Genomic DNA, 20781 nt, shown 5'->3' with positions numbered 1-20781 from the left:
ATACTTACTTGATTAAAAATCAAGAAAGTAAAAATGTGCATTTATATTTTTATATTTTTTGTTGAAAGTATGAATTTCTTATGAGAAATATTGTTTAAAATTTTCAATACTTAGCTATAAAATTTAAGCATTTTATAATTTTTGAACTACAAAATAATTATTCGCATATTTTCGTGATTTTAACGAATTTGATAAAAATTTGGGCCTATAAAATAAACCAATTTATTCCCGATATCTTTTAATTGGTATATGAATAATTTATCGGAAACTTTGTATTCAATTTTGAAATTTCTTGACCTGGCAAATAATTATTTACACATCTATAGAAAAAAACAAAAAAAAAATTGATCATGTCATGTGTCCATAAATAATAGTTCAAAAAGAGTCAAAACAAATTGTATATTGTATGGAAAACAATCATAAACATTAGGTAAAAGTATTTACGGTAACTCAATTTTGAGTTACTACGAAAAGAGAAATCGATTTTGTCAAATACTCGTTTCACGTAAAAATCACTGTTTTTTCTCAATTTTATTTTTCTGTCCGCTAGCCAGTAGGGAACAATTATACTTAATAAATTAATTTCAATAGGAGCTATCGAGACAACTACATTTTGTTGGCTAGTACCTACTAAAATTGGAATTTATTATCCCCCTCACCCTCAACTTTTAATCAACATCACTATATCACAATAATTGTCTTCAAATAAATTGGCCATTTCCTATATAATATAATAATATGTAATCTACAGTTTTTCATAAAAGGCCGACTGAAAAAGTAATGATAAATGTGTACACTTTTTTTTATACCTCACGAAATAATTTTATTGGCTACAAAAATCCGAAATAAGTCTATTATATACATATCGTACATATTATTACACGCCGGTGTAATTCAATAAATATCATCGCACTACAGTAATCAGTGCCGTACATTCAATTCCCACGAGGTCCTGGGTGTAGCTATATACATTATTATGGTTGAGAATAATGTTCACAGTTCACCGATCGTTAATGTCTTAATGACATGATATTATATTATTATGAAGTAATTGTAAGAAAAAACAAACATAATACAAAATACGCAACTTTACTGGGCATACGGAGTGTCGACTAAAATAGGTATTTTATGTTTCGTCATTTATTCTTATTATAAATGTTTTTTCTTACACTGCGTTTATCGCAAGGTCAAAAAACAAAAAAAAAAAATCGAAATCGTGAAAACAGTATTTGATGATAATAGAGATATGTCAATTTAATTCTTGTTGATTATGGCAAATTAGGTAAAATTGTATTTATCAATATATTTGCAGTACCTACTTCCTTAAATTGATTGATCATGTGTACAGTGTGCCTATGTAATTTATTTATTAAGAAGCTCAAACTGTGCAGTGAAATTAATACACTCGCCCACTCGATTAATATAGGTACCTACATGCCATCTAAATTTTACAATTATTTTCAAAAATAAAAACTAGAAATAAAGAGGGGGGGAAAGGTGGGCAAATTCCACTCTGCTGCATATACAGTAGGTGTGTCGAGAGGGTCAATGGATGTACTAAATTTGAATTCAATGATAAATCGTTGTATACGAAAAACGTTTCTGAGCGATGACGGTCGGCCTATATTACTAAGCACACTGTATAGGTAATAGGTATATTATGAAATAGGTATGATATTATTGCTAGGTATTAAAGTAATTTATTTTACTATTAGTAAATCCTAATTACAGTAGTAAATACAGTAAGTTAAATTAATTTTCGTTTAAAAATTGCGTTTGAAAATGTCAATATGTGTATAAAATATAATAACATAGGTATTCTCTACTCAAGAGACTTGTGACTATCGCACTCAAACAAAATGCCCTTCCCAGCTTTCAATTCGGTTTCCGTGCCAAACATGCAACTTTTCACCAGATCCGCCGCGTAGTGGATCGACCACATTGCTACATCTCTAGAAACAAAAAAATATTGCTCAGGACTTTTTTTCGACGTAGCTCAAGCCTTTGACACCGTTTGGCACGACGGATTATTATTCAAACTTAAAAAAAATCTTCCCCGGCACCCTATTACTTACTTCTAAAGTAATACCTAAATAACAGAACATTCAGAGTCAAATTAAAAACCACATTTTCCAGCACACAAAACATTCTAGCCGGTTGTCCCTCAGGGAAGCGACATCGCTCCTTTCCTACACACATTGTTCACAGCCGACATTCCTACAACGGATAACACCCAATAGGGACATATGCCGACGACACCGCAATCCTTTCATCTAGTCAAGACCCCCCACGAAGCAAGCAGCCTACTTCAAAATCATCTGAACAGCTTATCTCACTGGTTCAAATCATGGAAAATCAAGATCAACGACTCCAAATCTTCTCATGTCACTTTCTCCCTCCACCCCGGTGACTGTCCTCTTATAACATTTGAGAATGCAATCATTCCTCACACAAATGAAGTCAAATATCTCGGCTTACTGTTTGACAGAAGGCTCACCTGGGCCCCCCCCCCCTCAAAACCAAACGTAAACAACTAAATAGCCGCCTACACATCCTTAGGCCTCTAATATGTACATCTCCAACCATCTACTACTCTACAAATCCCTTCTGCAACCTATCTGGTCATACGGGAATCGCTCTCTGGGGTACCCGCTAAACCATCGAACACTAGAACCATACACGCATTCCAAGCCATTTGCCTCCGCATGATTGCTAAAGCCCCTTGCTACGTCACAAAATGTTGCTCTTCATAATGACCTCCAAATCCCCACCATTAAACAAACAGCTATCAAATATTATCTTCGCCTGCACTCCAATATGGAACATCACTCAAACCCCCTCATCGCTCAACTTCATACCAATGCTCTTCCAGACAACCCAGCCAGACGACTCAAACGTGAATGGCCCAGAGATCTTCTCAACGCACATTAAACTTAATCTTGTATATTTACTATTTCTCCCTAAATTAGCTTCCACGTAGGAATTTCTAATGTGAAACTTCTACTCATTGTACTCCCCTCATTGCCACTTTTAATCATTATTCACATTTACTTATTGTACCATTTTTGTATAGATTGTAAATTTTCATAAACAAACGACATTTTAATAAAATAAAAATAAACATAGGTATTTTAAAAGTTTCAAGTACTCACAAATGATATTTTTTAAATTATAACAAAAATAACTAAAATCATAATTTTTTGTTTAAATATTTGATTTTGTCCAAATTTGTATTTGAAATGTCTATTAAAAAAACTGTGTGTATATTGGATGTTTTAGATTTTTGTTACAGTATGGAATAGTTATTAAAAACATTTTACCCTATTACATTAACACTTTAATACAGTGAACTTTTTTTTATTGCCTTTTTTAGAATTATAACTAAAAAAAAAATTTTAATGTCTATAAGCTACTGAAAAAAAGTAAACATATTTTTAAACTATAACGTGTATAGAAAGCCGATAGAAATATTTAGTAAAAAATTTCAAATATCTACGGTTCATTGTTTTAGAATTATGCAACAAAATAAGAAAATCGTTCCATATAAGAAAATAAGGGTTAATATTAACGAGTGAATATCAAGTCGTGAAAATTTGAATGTCAATTTCCTCTGAACTTATTTTTTGTTATAGGTAGAAAAACTTATGAGGAATCTTGTGTTTATTTTTTGAAACTTACATAATATACAAAAAAAAGAAGGTTTTTTTTGATTTTCTTAATACAAAATTGGACATTTTGCGTGTTCTCTTGTCGGACAAAGTGTAATAGTGTAAATAGTTTTAAAAATAAAGAGCCGACGCGCACCTTCCGTTACTAAACTGATACCTGTATTATAAGTTGCAAACTTGCAAATAATGGAAATATTTTACTGTTATACAATATAACATAGGTAGGTAGGTAGGTACTTAATAATAACTTGTCATACTATTGATATGAATAGGTTTTAGTTTAAACTTAAAAGTGATTATCGTATTGATAGTTATTTTTCAATTTAAGGTATTTTTTGATCTTTAAAGATTCAAAAAAATAAATTAATATATAATATAACTATACGTACAATATATACATATATCAAGCTGCAATTTAAAATAAATCTGATAAAATCAAAATTAGTATTTTTTTTTTTAAATTCAATACCTATGTTTTTATTGGTATTTTAAACATTTAAAAACATACGTCGTGCTTTAATAAATTTATCGTGATGCTAATTAATAATCATAAATAAAGGACATACCTATTATTAATATTATTATCTTAAAAATTAAACCCACGGTGTAGCTAAATAGCCTATCCAGGACGCCGTGTGATCATTAATTTAGGGGTACATTGAAATGCATAGTAAAAATGTCAAAGTTATGTATGACAACGGACAATTTTCTGCAACCAAAGTGAGGGTAAATCTCATTTACCATCATAGAGGAAAAAATACATACGGTGGTTATTTTTCAGCCATATAAGCCAAAAGCAAAGAAAATATAAAACTAAAACACTGCGGTAGTGCAGTTACATATAATATACAATATATTTGACATTTATTGTGAATTATAACAATATAACATACAATTTCATACAATGTTTTATTCGCATTACTATTCCACTGGATAAATGAAATGTATTAAAAAATATTTTTAGTTTCCTTTTGATATTCAGTGGTAGACAGCAGCCAATCCGTGCTCAGATTATTCTTTCCGACTTACATTTTTTTGTTGGCCAACAACAGTGTTCACTTTATACTGTAAACTTCATCACATCCACTGTGGTTCTTACTTCTTATAATAACACGGCAAAGGCCCTACTCAGTGGTTATGTGAGTAGTTTTATTTTACTTTTCGTGATGATCCAATCAGGTAGGTATTATTTAAAACAGTTGTATTTAGTATTAATGACTTCAACTATGGGTACGTTATAATATTATATTTTATATGAGATGTGCAAAACGGATGAAAAAATTGGTCTATCAATTTTAATCGACGTAATTTTATAAATAACATGAATAAATAATTAATTAATAAATAAATAAATAATTATGAATAACATGTATTTTTTTAGGTATACACTGAATACCAAATATTTGTACTTAAGTTTAATATTTTTTTGGTTTTAAAAAACGAGTTCCCCTCATGCTATTTCTGTATTAAGTATTTATCGGTGAGAAATTGTATATTGTATAATCTTGAAAATTGTTATTAATTGGTTGATTAAACATGCTTAAGTATTGTATACAGTTGGCGCTTGGCTTTATAATTTAAATTACGAGTTTGACGATTTCGGATCTATACAATATAATGAGATCAAATATACCTAGGTATATTAATATAAGATATAATGTAATATATTATAGAAAATTATATAATAATCAACGCTAAATTATAAATAATTGAGATGTGTCTAGATAAACATAACCACTTCTTCCAAAGCAGATTGTTTATACAAATTGTTTGTTTTGTCTGATTGTTCACTGAAATCAAATACAAGTGATGAGTACTCAACATATTATAACGAAGTGTTGAAATGTTGACTCCTTCATGAAACACAGATAATATTTTCGTTGATTTATAAGTATTTTCATGTGTTATACGAAATAACCAAGTTATAAATCCTGTAGTTTATACCTATATCACACAAACAATTTAACGTTAAACTAATAACTAAAAAAATTTAATTAAATCTTACAATAGAATCTAATTCATAATCCGTTTCAATGGATTCATCTCAATCTTTTTCAAGTCATTGTAAATACTTAACACATTATTAAATTCATTATTTACTTTTATTAAATAAAAATTAAGATTTTAGGTTTGTAGTCTATACCAAATCGTTATCTAATAAAGATAATCTACCAAAAAATAAATCTACTGAATGAATTGCATAAGGAACAAATGTGCTAGAGTAAAAGTAAAAAAAGACAATTATTAATAATTGAGCCATAAGTTAAATGATTATGTCACAGCTGACAATTGTTTTAAAACATATGAAAAACACATGTCACGAAGTATTTTGGCATTAGTTAAATTCTACATACTTTGCAAGAAGAAATAATTTTTTTATTAAATAGACATCAAAGACACACACATAACATATTTTGAAATGTATTAAATGAAATGTTAAACTCCCAGTCAAGTGTCACTAGTGTGTGGCTTCTTCCTCAAGATATGTATGTAAATGCCATTGTATTATACTTATTGTGCTAAAGGTAATATTGTGTATACCTTACTTATATGATAAAAAAAAATGAAATGTGTTTTCGATCTGCATTAAGTTTTCTTAAACATTTTTATTTTTAAATAGAAATTGTATGTATATTTGATATTTTTCTGTACATATGTCTAACAAACTTACAAACGGTTAATTATTTTTAAATATTTATAGTTTGACTGAATGGGGGGGGGGGGGGGGGGAGAGAGAGAGAGAGAGAGAGAGTAAAAATGATGTTGATGGCCTTGTGCCAGCCTGGTGCACATGTACAATAAAAAAAACATCAATATTCAGTAGTCATTATGTCATAGTATCATAAAACATTTCATCAAAATCAATATAAATCAATCCATATATGAATGTAGAATGAATGTACTTTTATCAATATCAATAGGTACCTAGCTAAAGAAGAAAACAAACAATTATGTGAATGTGAGAATGATGTTATTAATTGTTATTATTCGATGTAATAAAACTGCTAAACTATTAAAATTTGTAGTTCAATTATTATTGTTATTATTTTTGATTATAGTATGATTTAACTTAGTACCTATTGAGTGAGTAACTTTGACGTTAAGATATGTAATATAGTAATTACAAACACGCAATTAATGCACAGATATTACTTTTAACATAATACATTAATTATATTAAAAATGTCAGTGGCGATATAGTATAAAATAAAGTATAATTATTAATTATGTATGAAAAGGTTATTGAAATTGCAACCAAAATCAAAACATTTTACAGATCAAAATATATTTTAATTCCATATTTTGTACATTTTACGGATTAAAATGTTAAAATTATTTTAAAATGTATTTAAATCTACGTATCAATAGAAATTGAATGATAAAAATAAAAAAAATTATAAAAAAATATTAACTTCAGAAAACTACAGTAATTAAAATGTGATGAATAACTTAATAGTAAATATTTTACTTTATCTTAAAAATACAAAGATTAAACATTCCTGCCGAAATACATTATACAGACATAATAAAATAATAATAAGTGACTACTAAATCGCATTTTAATTATTTACAGTTTTTTATGCTGTTATGAAACCATTGAATTATATTATTTTAAAGTATAAGCTAACACACTCAATTAATATAAAAAAAGTAACTGATATCTGTACCTATATCATTATTATTACTATAAGAAATGATTGAAACAAATTTAAATGAGTCACAACAAGTAAACAAATTATGAGTTGAATTAAATATTATGGAGTGCTCTCTTAATTATTATATAGATAAAAAATAAATTATTTACTGTAGTACATAGAAAAATAAATTATACATTTTTAGTTAAAAGTTTAAACGCAATAAGAAGCAACATTATTACATTTATATTTCTATAGGTATAAAAAGAAACAGTTGATTTACCACCTATAACATTCGTCGAACAAAATAAATATTATTTCTTTAACATTTAGCTTAATCATAAAATTATATTTACTTAAAAATATAACTTATTCGCCGCGGTATGTGAACGCAGCATCGACGACGAACACAACTCCGTTGAGGATGGACAAACCAAGCCTTGGTTAAACCAGTATTGACATATGACGATTTCAATGAAAAACCATTGTAATAGTTGTAAGACATAACTCCCGATGCAATAAAGAGAGCAGCGCCAATCAACACAAAGAACATGTCCTAAAATAACATTAAAATCGTTAATAATAATGGTTATTACATGTAGCCATATAGGTGGTAGGACAAGCTTCGTCTGACCCGGCTTTCCTCGGAATAAATAAATTGATGTATTTTCAAGTCATGATAAATACTAAAAACAAGTCAGTTGGAGACACGGTCAATTACTATTTCACCGTTCATTATTTTACAAGAGACGGGAGTTAAGTCGGTCGTATCATTGATTTATATAATAATATGGTATTAAAGTACATTATAAAATCAATGGTCGTGTACTTATAAACTTTACTATAGCTTATGTTTTTCTTTGAGAAATTATTTAAAATGTAGGAACCAAAAAACGATTGTGAATTGAGTCGATATTTTCGAAGTGTAATGTAGGTACCAGTGAAACAACTCAGGTGACTTGATTTATGTAAAAATAAATATTATGTACAACTGTTGTATGGAGCAAATAAAACAAACAGCTGATTATATAATGTATTAAATAACTGACCAAAATAAAAACAAAACAAATTATAACAGGTTATATTATATCTAATTGATTATTTTTTTTATGTAGGTAATTTAATTCTTTATACAACTATATCCTTTCATACTATAGCTAGCATACAAGTAACGACTAATTCTACCACTATAATAGTGTCTAACAACTGTGGTTTTTTCTCTCGAAAATTTATTTGATTAGACTTACCAGTCGTGAGCTTATCGGCGTTCCCGTGAAAAGTCCAATGAAAATTCCAGCCAAAATAATCACATAAACCGACGTAAGTTCCGGTAGTGATCATGATCGATGTGGTATCGCCACCCGGGAAACTGTTGTAATGCAAGACGAAAATGATGATGGTTAGAGCCTGTGAAAATATAAAAACCATACGATTATTATTATTATTATTCGTCATGCAATGTTCGCATTAATTTTTCTAACTTCTAAGCTATAAATTATAAATTAAAGGCCATGGACATAAAATAATTATGATGGAAATGTCGGTCGTGACCAAAAACACTCAAGTAATGAAAACTTGATTAATAATTAATGTATGCAGAGAGTGATTCTTTTAACACTTTAACAGCAACCACTCATTATCTTGAAGCGTATAAACATTTTAGATCATGAATGATTTATTTTAGAGCGATGAATGTATTGACTATACAACGTGTTTTTATTATTCTTATTTTTCTGCCATCGCCTTTTGAATCAGTAAAATAGTTTAGATTCTTTGAAGGGTTAAAAGAAAAAAATCCAAGTACTTTTCTTAATAATTGGGAAAAACTTAATCATATGTTTATATTCTAAAGATGGTATCATTTTTAAAATATTTTGAATTTCTTTGAGTTATTTATAGACATGTAATTGATGTAAAATGTTCGATTCTTTTCAAATAATTTTATTATTTCTACTTCTTAATTTTGGAAATATTTTTACGTAAACAAAAAAAGCTGGAGACAGATTCAACTAAATATTTAAAATCCAATTATGTTAACATTGTTATTAGTCTATATTTATTCGTGTTTACTTCAAAAACATGTTCAGAATTAAGAAAGCAAACTAAAAAAAGTTTTCATTGTGGCTGTATTCAAATATATTTGGTTTTAAGATTTTCTTTTTAAATACATTATTTGTAAAAATAACTTAATGCAATTTTATATTTTTATTTTAATTAAATTAGTATTGTTCCTAATCTGTAACCAATGTTAAGCATTTAAATAAACAAAAAAAGATTCACCCTGTATAATAAACGATATATTGGTACATAAATCTACATAGAATTGCGCATTTACAATATTCAAACACTGAAATAATATAGGTATACATTTTGCGTGTTTTATAAGTCATAAATAAATTATTATGATGGAAAAACACAAAAATAATGCAATTATACAATCTGATGAACATATATATACCTATATATTATGCAGTCACCTACTATATACGAAAAAAACTTAGATATACAGGTAGGTAGTCGTTATTGTTTGTTTAAATTGAACACACATTTTTTTTTATTTAAACACATTTTAAAAATTAGTTTTAACCGAACATGAAGAGAAACGATTTATTTCCAACATTCATTTATCCGTGATTTCACTCACAAATATGATTTAAAACATTGCTGCAGAATGGGTGTCTCATAATATTATTATATTATACTATCGATAAATAGTAATTACTGTATTAAATTTATTTTATGTATATAAAATAGAAATATTACTATAATGATTTATAATTTTTGCAAAACACAACGGTTAATGAACAAAAAAAAAATGTAAATTGTTATTGTTTAATTTTTGTACAACTACGCCGGAGTGGGAGATGACGTCTTGTAATAAAACAATTATTAATGTTAATACAACTTGATCTGAGTCTCCCCCTGACGGCGTCTCCATGCCAAAGTGAAATGTCTACGTAAATTATATTTATTAGGAAACGATTCCAAAATAGTCGTCGAAAGTACGTAACATAACAAGTAATAACCGTAATTCAGTGCGTTAACGTAACAACTGAAGCTGTGTCGGTGTGTTTCTATTTCCATACATAGGCTTTTCGACAGTGATCCGGTGGCATGACAAAATAAGCATTCGTGTCAACGATAAAATGTCTTAAATGCGAGTAGAATAAACCGAGAAAATAAATAGAATAGTGTCAAGGATCCATCCGCAATTCAATTCATACCACGCAGCTTTCACAAAAAAATAAATAAATAAAAATACACGTACAATAATATTGTGTCGGCAGCGGCGATAATATAATAATAATAATAATAATGATAATTATACTTCCAGCGGTACACAAGTACATGACATAATATTATAAAAAAAACAATGTGCCGAAACGATCCAGGGTCATTGCTATGAGTGTTTGAAAATTGATTCGTGTAAACTATTTTGCATTTAATTTAGTGTCGTAATCGTAACGATTATTATTACGCTGGTTCACATAATCACAATATATCATATCGGATGGGGCGCACATTCAACTACACGATAATTTACAAGCATTAGTCATTGCTATTTACTATAATATATGCATTGGGCATTACTGTATAGTAGGTAGGCCACTCATATTTACATTCTTCGGATGAATCATTGTAAAGTGCCCTTGAATGTGTAATGAAACGGTTCCTCGGTGAAAATACATAATATATACATACAGTATTATAATGCATACCCACGTTTTAAGTTGTCTTTAGGCGTAATGATAGTGTATACATTGCAACTGTACAGTAGAATTAAAACGTGGTCCGAATTTCAATTTTATTTAGACCCTGCAATTCAACACACGGAATTCTTTCGACGTTTTTTTTTTTTTTTTAAATTCCTACTATCATTGAGGCTATCAATGGTCGACAAGGACTTTCCGTTGGCGTTTTTCGACTAACTTGGAATATATCAAAATGTAAAATAAAAAACCTCCCACGGTCTATATACTCTAAACTGTAATGTGGGGAGGTCACGTTGTATTATAAGTATTGCTGGGTCGCATCATCAAGCCTAGCTGCATATATGTACAAAAACAATTACTCGGTTAAATTTGTTGATAAAATACATAATATTATTGGTATTAAACTATAGGTTGGTATAGGTTTGGTACCAACGCTTTAAAAGTTTAAACTATTGAATTAATGTATACCTACAATAATGCGAAATGGATAATAGTCAATAATAAAATATGTTTGGAAGATATGGGAGCCATGATTATCTGAAAATTATAGTAGGTAATTAATATTAATCTATTAACTTATTATATAATTTGTATATGAATTTTGTGAGTAGGTACCAATGTACCTATTATTTGTATTTACTAATACTATGAACCAATAAACAGAATAAAATAACTAATCATTAAGGATTGATAATAACCGTAAGTAGATTAAGTTTAAACTCTGGAAAACAACTACTCGTCCTAATTTTGATTTAAATTTGCCAACAAAAAAAAATATCTGCTTAACAATTTTTAGTGAAATAGGGCGGTTTTCATTTGAAAAAAAAGAACCGTTTGTACCGACCGCCATTCTTTAAATAATAAATGCATGACATTAAAGGACAAAGTTGTGCCTTAGAGGTGAGCATTTTTTGATTAATCACTCTGAATATATTTTGAATTGCCCATCGAGAACACATCATAAATTCATAACAACTTAATATTTTGTTGCTACATACAAATGAAAAATAGTTTTGCAAATATTTAAATAACCGGTATATTATTTCTAAACACCATATTATATAATACTAAATTACTAACATTATATATAATGGTTCAACACTATTGACTCTCGGCGATTCCAAGTGCACGTAATTTATTCACACCCTGAATTCGAAATTTGGATCAATATTTCTTGGTTAACGACTGAATAATATATACTGATAACGTTCTTCGTGTTAATGACGATTTAAAGCCAAACACATGGGTCAAAAAATGTATTCATCCCAATAATATAAACTGCAGTTCCACAATTTTCGGACTGCTCAGATAAAAAAAGGACACGCCTTCATTCACCGGGTTCGCCAAATTCAATCAAAAATTTTCAACTTATCAGGCTTTGAAGATCAGATCACTTTCCAAGCTAAGTAAAATAGGTGTACTAGAGAAGATCTTGTAATAGAGATGCATTGGCTTAAAGGGGCGTAAGTAATGTGATATGATGCCATTGTCGCATTCTCGCGAAACTGGCTAACGATTCACTATAGTCACTATATTATACAGCCCACTAAAGCTATATCCCTGACACTAACGTATTAATTGTTATTTTATTATTATTATGTCCACCCGGTCCAGAATGAGCATAATATACGTTATCCTATAAATCCACCTCATAGTATAAACCTTTCCTTTTATTCCTGTTACAACAGTTAAGTATGTCGACTATGTCAGTATATATTATAATAAATTATATTTAAATATGTTATGTAACCTCAGCGTGTATAAGCCAAACGCAAAGTTCTTCTAACTATAGTTATTATTAGTCATGTCACTCAATTTATTATGATTATTATTAATTTCCATTCTGTTATGCTTCGATGCGTTCATACTTTCCTCCACCACCACAACAAAGTACATATTATGTGTGAAGTCTATTTTTTTATTTTTTTCATTCACATTTAATATTACCCGCGCCTCTCCGTGTTAAAACAAAAATATAAAATCCACATATTCCGTTCAGAATGGATCTCGGACTGTGGCGGGGGATTGCTATATAACGCCCGGCTTGGACCAGTGTTATCGCTGTGACGTTTTAAAGTCTTTGTCCTAAGATATTATTATAAATAAATAAATCATACAGTTAATTTTGCAAAAATGAATAAGCGTAAGGTTCGTGTCGAATATATTATTCGTCTGGTCTGTTCGTAATGCGTTTTCAAAATTAACACATATTTGAACAAGATATAAATATATTGAAATTGACAAGTTTAAAAATGAAATCCTAAACGAGTGACAGTGAACAAATCTGAGTTTTATAATTATATTCTGCAATAATTTCGTTTAGACGAGGACACTAAACTGACACAGACTTTAATAAGTACCTACCTACTACACTAGGAAAATTCTAAAAGCATAAAAAAAAATATGTAAACTTTATAGGCTAAAAATATCAGACAATTATGGGGTCAATTCGTCAACATATGACAATATGTTATGTATAGGTACAGCGAAATTTTGTAAAAATGAACCTCAGTTCTCAGTGTAAGGCAATAAAATATGTATATTATGAAGTATCTATAATTCGGTTATAACAGTTGTGATGATATGTGATGAAATGTTTTGGAAAAAAGTTCAATTCGGGAAATATTTCGAATAAGTGAGGAAAGTTACTTATCTAAGTGGAAAGTAAAAGTAGTTTAGTACATAACAATAAAATTCTAATGAAACATCGTTTAAATATTGTTCCAAAGATGATGACAGCAGGACCATAATCTATTTCACCTAACATCCAGGTTCCAACATTCTTAATTTTAAAACTGCCTAAAATATTTAATTTGTAAAACCCCAAGCGTAGTACCTATTAACTGTAATATCATTTTAAATACTTGGCTTCAACTTTTTAAAAATTGAAAAGTTTTATGTTTGATATAAATAGTAATTTATTATGGGAAAAGTTGGTTTTGATTAATCATTTGGTCATGATTGGACAGTCATTGTAGACATTTAGTGCAGACTTGAATGTCTTAGAACTTAAACAAACAATATTGCTGTATTACTAATATTCTTAGTCTACTATATGAAGTCTATCGATCAATAAATTTAACTTTTTATATAATGGTCTACTATAATGTCACATATTTTATCCACGTATTACGCATTTACACCTACAAATAACAATCAATTACAGTGGTAGTCATATTATGACGCCGCATACACGAATATTAGGCTTATTGAGGTGACATTGCGACAAGATAATAATAATAATGTGTAACCTAAGTATAAAATAAGTAATTGAAAGATTATAATATACACGTTTCAGAGCACAATATATATGTATAGGTATATGTAATGTATTATTAGTCTCTACGTAGAATTATTAAATACTAACACACTTTAATATGCATACGTCTAAAAATGTACAATAAATTCTTAATTATAATACACGACGCAATTTTCATTTAACTACCTACTGCCCTACTATTAAAACACGCATGTCTTCTACGTCCGGCGATGTAATTTCAATAATACATATTATCTACCAATTAACGTCACTTGTATTATGCATAGTTGTTACTTAATACAATACTATTTAAGGCTGTCTACGATAGTTTTTACCATCTTGTTAATTCCGTGTATACAAATACAATGTTTACAAGAGCACAATATTCGTAGGTGACGGTTTATGATATCTCTAAAAGGACTCTGTACAAGGACGGCCGACTCGCCATTTAGAATTTAGAATTTAGAAAGTACCAACGCGCGGGCTCGATGGATTTGAACAGGTTAAAACGTTTCCGAATAGGTATGTACTAGGCATCGTAGCTACGTGTTTACAAAACATCATAAAAGAAACCATAATTTTGCTATATAAAAAAATTACCAACGACCCGAACGCGTTTCAATTACCTATATATATATAAACATATATAGGTAGGTATACAATATGCATAGATACTTGCAAGTTGACAGGTTTAAAAAAGTACCTACTTTCTTCGAACAAATAATACAATATTCGACCATTGATCACACCTACTGGTACAGTCAGTATATAGTATTATAATATTATATATTATCGCCGTGCCACCGGTACTAAATAATACCTTTGTGGCCATAAAAAAAGTGTAATAACAGCACCAAATAGACAATATTAATGGAACACGTGCATGCTATTCACACGGCGTTAAAAATGCAGCGGGGCCTATAATAAAAATCAATTATTTAAAAAAAAAAATAATACTAAATCATATTTACGATATATGTTTAAAAACGCTGCTGCTGCTTATTATATTACAACACTATAGTCCATAAGTAGTAGGTACACAGTAAAATTCGTCATAATATAATTTACGAACATATGTATGTTATATACTCACGAGTTCCAAAAATTTAATCATAGTAATTTTCGTGATTGCCATTTTGATGGTTTGGAGTCTTTGTTTTTATTATTATTTTTTTCTAGGCAACTGCAAAAAAAAAAAAAGGTTGACAAATAATTAATATCATATTATTAGATAATTAAATTAAAAATATAATAACACATTTTAGTAAGTTTCGGAGTAATAAGGCCACGTCCGTGTAGGCGGCTTTGATTGTGATGTGCCTCAAATATGGGAGTGGTAGCCGTGACCTTCGTGCAGCACAGATTAGATCATTGCTGATAAAATTATTAATAATAATAATAACAACAATAATAACGTAGAAAATCGTAAATTAATTTTTAAAATATCCGATGCCCCGAATATTATATTTTGTTCAACCGGAGGAAACTTTTGTTTTGATGATTCGTAATTAATATATCGTGAACCTGCTAGGTATCAAATAAAGGAAATTAATAATACTTTGGTTCGGCATTTGGGTCATCCTGTGTGAAGGACAACCAGGTGTGGTTGCTTCTATCCTGAGGCTATACTGTGATAAATCATAATATTTACCATGTAGGTACCGACCGATTTGTTATTATTTTTTATTTTTACAACCAAAGAACATTATGTCATCGTTTTAGAGGCTATATTTTATAGTCAACTACGATAAACATTTCGTATATAACTAGTAAGTAGGTACATATAATAGGAAAGAAGACTTGAATAATATTATTTAACAATTTGGTCGATAATATTAAAAATAAATTACTGAGAAAATGCAATTTTTTATGGAAGTAAATAATTTCCTGAACGATGTTAGATAAAAAAATATAACAATATTTATGAACATTAAATTATTCTTCGTATTTACTTAATATGATAATATACACATATTTGAATGATCAAAGTTGATTTTTATTTTAATGACAAGCTAACAAACTACGACGAGTATGACGTATATAATTAGTTTATTATCGTACAGAAATCGTTAAATAATAAGACCGCGTAATATATTTATTTATAATTTATATACAACAACATTTACGAATTTAGTTAGTAGGTATTATCTATACTGAATAATATGTCGGTCAACTGAAATGGCTGCTCTTAGCTCCAACGCAATTTTGCGTAGGCTTGTAATCTTCTATAAGTGCACAACATCCTTTTTTTAGTATTTAGACACCTAATAAATAATAATACCGTTGGTAAAACATTTTATTTTGAAAGGGAAATAAGAACAATAGAATAAACAAAATATATACCGGCAAAAATGCGCATATTATAACATGCTAAAGTTATTACTAAGTATAATACTAATTTTATAATAACAAGAATACAAGATACATGAAAAATATAAAAGGAAATTATAGAATTAATAGTCATTGTCTAAAAAGTGCATATATAATTCAAATTGTTTTATGACTCATTAATATTTAATATCATTACTATTTTGTTTATGCAGTAGATAAACTTGCTAATTCTAATAATTCAGCCCAAGGAATAAATATGTTAGTAATAATATAATGGTTTTAGCTTAATAGATGAACATTAAAATAATATTTTTAAAAACACTTCAACATTTAGGATGATAAAAATAAATATCGAAGTGAAGTATAAACCTTAGGAATGATTAATGTTTTCAGAAATGTAGAACTTTATAAGTACCTAATTCTATTTAACTTTGCACTTGTAAATGTATACATACATTAATGCAGTTTATAATGCGTATAGTGTATATACTTATTATTAGACGGATAAAAATACAAACCATATTATAAATAAACAATGTTAACAATTCCTACGAAGTGTTACAACTAATATTCACTTGAAAGTTGAAAAAAAAATAAGATGGAAAATCAATAAATAAATCGGTTACGTAGACACCTAGTACCTTATTAAAATATTATTATTTTATTATATTATTATATAAAATATCCTTTGGCCTGTTGGCTGTTGCAATAACCATGAAAAAATTTACTGAAGTCGTTAACTAATATCTGATTTTTATATCATATTTTTATTTTGTAAACAAATAAACCGGTTTCTAAAGGGTCATGGGTTCGCATCGTTTAATTCACAATATAATCCCATTCCAATAGTAGGTTTGGATTCGTTTGACTACGATTAGGTAGATATATATTATTATTTACTTCACCATATTTTGATGTATGCAAACTTTATAAAGTTATCTACTCACAATCTATACATTTTTTTAAAACGGCCATCGGCGAAATGCTAGCCGTATAACAATATGTAACAACATATAACTAAAAACAGCAGTAAAAATATTTTATATTTAAAGGAAATTAATACATATTTGTATACATTTGGATTTTAATGGATTAATGACACAAATGTACCAATTATATTTTCAACGAAATATTGCTTAATTTTAAATAACTAAAGATTGAAAATGACACTGTTTAAAAACGACTTCTGTTGTTATAGAGTAAAATAATATTCGGAAATTGCGTAGGTGCAGTCGTGTACAAGGCACGAGTACATCGTACATGTGTGTATAATAGACGTATATACACATATGTTACATTTAATCAAACATTATTATAATATTATAGTCCTGGTTGCAAATTGCAATCAACGTTTCGAATGAAATAATGTGAAAATTATTAAATTATTCTAGGTACATTGAAAATAAATTGTGTAAGAAGACCAAAAACTAAATGAATTACTACAATTTAGTATTTTATCGTACACGAAATCAGTAAACATAATATTACATTATTATTATTCCATAACAGATTGATATGGAGGTATTTAATAATAGGGGTATACTAGATAAGAATAGGTACGCTTAATTAATTTTGTATACCTACATATTATAGGTATGTTAGCAGGAATCAATTTATAACTAAGAACATAACTCGATAAGGTTAACCTACACTCGCGTCCCGTGCTACATTTTAATGATCGTAATATTGAAATAATCAGTATTTAGTACCTACATAATAAACCATCTAATAGTGAGGTTTTACACAGGCTCTCAGACATTAATAAAACGTATAAGCAAACGAATGTTGAGTTGGATACTGAAATATGTAATAATAATATATTGATAATAATTATTAGTATGAGAATATTAAAAATTAATCAGTGACTTATTCTAAATTACACGAACATAAAAATAGATCTTTATATATTAGCTATATTAAAGATAACGGAGATAATAAAATGTAGATTGTTTTCTATTAGGTCTATAATTTCTTTAATTTATGTAAGTAGGTAAGCATATAATTATTTTAAGGTAATAGTATCCAGAATAGAAAATTATAGTAGCACCCGAACACGAATAGACAAAAATAGGAATACAAATTATATAACTTAGAATACTGTTTAAAATGTTATAAAACATATTATTACATTTTTAAGTGCTTGAAGTCCCGAAACGAACGACCATAAAAAAAAGCTACAGATTCTAAATTACGCAGGGTATTTATATATTTTACTGACAGAAATAATAGTAATAAAAATATTTCTATAGAATCACGCTAATTTAAAAAAAAGAAGCTCTGGCACACTGTTCAAAATGCAGTATATAAGTAAATATAAGTAAATATAAGTGTAAATAAGTATCCTTATAGTAAATAAAAAAATTTAAATATACCTCAAAATGCTCAAATATTATTACTTATCAGCTAATGCAGAGGGGGTTCTAAAAATACAATCAAATATATACTATATGTATATAATATGATGATGTACCAGGTAGCCGTGAAAAGTTAAATGCATACCCCTAAGACCTACTCACCCCCAAAGGGCTAACACTAAAAAGTCTACAATTTATAGGACGCTGTCGTGGTATCACATATTATAAAATGCGACGATAATATTATATTTAGAACGCTAGCGGACGAATTCGAAACATTATATTATACTTCGATTTCAATCATGGTCAGATAAATATTACAGTACAATAATCGAAGCAATTTATTTTACGATTTCAACCAAAATTTTGGAAAATAAAACAAAGCGAATCGAAGTAATCTTATGCGATTTAATTTACAAAAACGAACACCGTACAAATCGAGTTGTGCACTTGTGCGATGCGACAATAGATTATAACAATAAAATATTATAAACATTAATAGGTATTAATAATGTATTTTGATTATCGTGAAAAAAAAAATTGACTTCTTACCGATACAGCGTTGACGGCGAGAAGGTCTGTGGCAAAGTGTCGGACTGGCGACGATCAGCGGAGCTTATATGTTACTGCGGTATAGTGTGGTTGCGTTATTGTTGACTGCTGTTGTTGTTGTTGTTGTTGTTGTCATCGATGAGTGTGTGCGCGCGCGGCGGTTTGCCACTGCTCTATCATGGGACGACCGCGTTTGAAGACGGCGTCCTTGGTGGGAGTAATCCAAAACCGCGAGTACCGTAAATATAGGTGTTTGGAGTTCATCGTAAAAATACATACTAACCAAAATTCCAAAACGACCAAAACTGATTTATACATTTATTCTTATATAAGCGCTGCAAATTGTCAACGATAATAATTAGGCGTTTCAATTTATTAAAGGTTTAGGTGCCTGCAGCAGTTTTTACTTTTTACAAGGATGTCACGCATGCAGTAATTACGTGAATTGCCGGGACATAACTTGGGTCCCCGACCTCATATTGTGTTCCGGAGGGAGTGCTCAGGAGTCAGGACTACACTTGAATGCCCCAGTTGAAACATATCACATTGTTATAGGTAATGCCGATTTAATACAAAAATATCTCATAAAAAGACTTATCGATTTCAAAGTACACATACTTATTTTAATTATACGTGCCTAAACGCCTTGAAACGGTTATACAAATATTGTCTTATATCATTCTGATTCGTTTTCAATATTCCTATAAATAATCAAACATTTATAAATACTAAAATTTGTTATTTTTTCATTTTGTTGAACCTACATCATGTACAATATGTAGGTACCTGTACGACACAGATATAGTATGATACTCTAATAGGGTAAACTATAGTTAGCCTCAGTCGGGTCCGCGCAACTGGCAACTGACAAGGCCTATATAATATAATATAATATTATTATTATTATGTATGATTATAATAATAATATAATCTATTTAGGACCTAGGTGGCTAGGTGAAACCATTGAATAATTACAATAATATGTACTTACATCCACATCGTATGTAATATAATATTATATAGGTACATAACATTTCATAGTTTCATAGTTTCATACTAATTAATAATACTGAATTATTGTAATAATATTGTAAATCTCAAAATCTGATTCAATGTTTACGTAGGATAACTTATCGAACGCGATCGTCAGGTTTTTCGCATTTATTAGTTGTCGAAAACAAACAACAGCTAAATAAACACCTTTTATTTTATTATGTACCTATATATATATTATTATATATTATTATTTAATTTTTAGTGTAGAAACAT

The 20781-nt window shown here is 28.8% G+C and overlaps 1 protein-coding gene across 1 annotated transcript; it reads right to left on the bottom strand.

Moving 5' to 3' along the window:
- Positions 1-4515: 4515 nt before the first annotated feature.
- LOC132942850 (uncharacterized) lies at positions 4516-19673 on the bottom strand. Its single transcript, XM_061011510.1, is given in 6 exon segments — positions 4516-7735; positions 7737-7859; positions 8551-8616; positions 8618-8710; positions 15369-15458; positions 19513-19673. Coding segments are annotated over 5 exon segments (387 nt in total). The 5' UTR covers positions 15411-15458; positions 19513-19673; the 3' UTR covers positions 4516-7672.
- Between the last annotated feature and the right edge of the window lie 1108 nt (positions 19674-20781).

This window comes from Metopolophium dirhodum, chromosome 4 (assembly GCF_019925205.1).
Source record: "Metopolophium dirhodum isolate CAU chromosome 4, ASM1992520v1, whole genome shotgun sequence".
Classification (NCBI taxonomy): domain Eukaryota; kingdom Metazoa; phylum Arthropoda; class Insecta; order Hemiptera; family Aphididae; genus Metopolophium; species Metopolophium dirhodum.
This window is presented reverse-complemented; position numbering and strand designations above follow the sequence as displayed.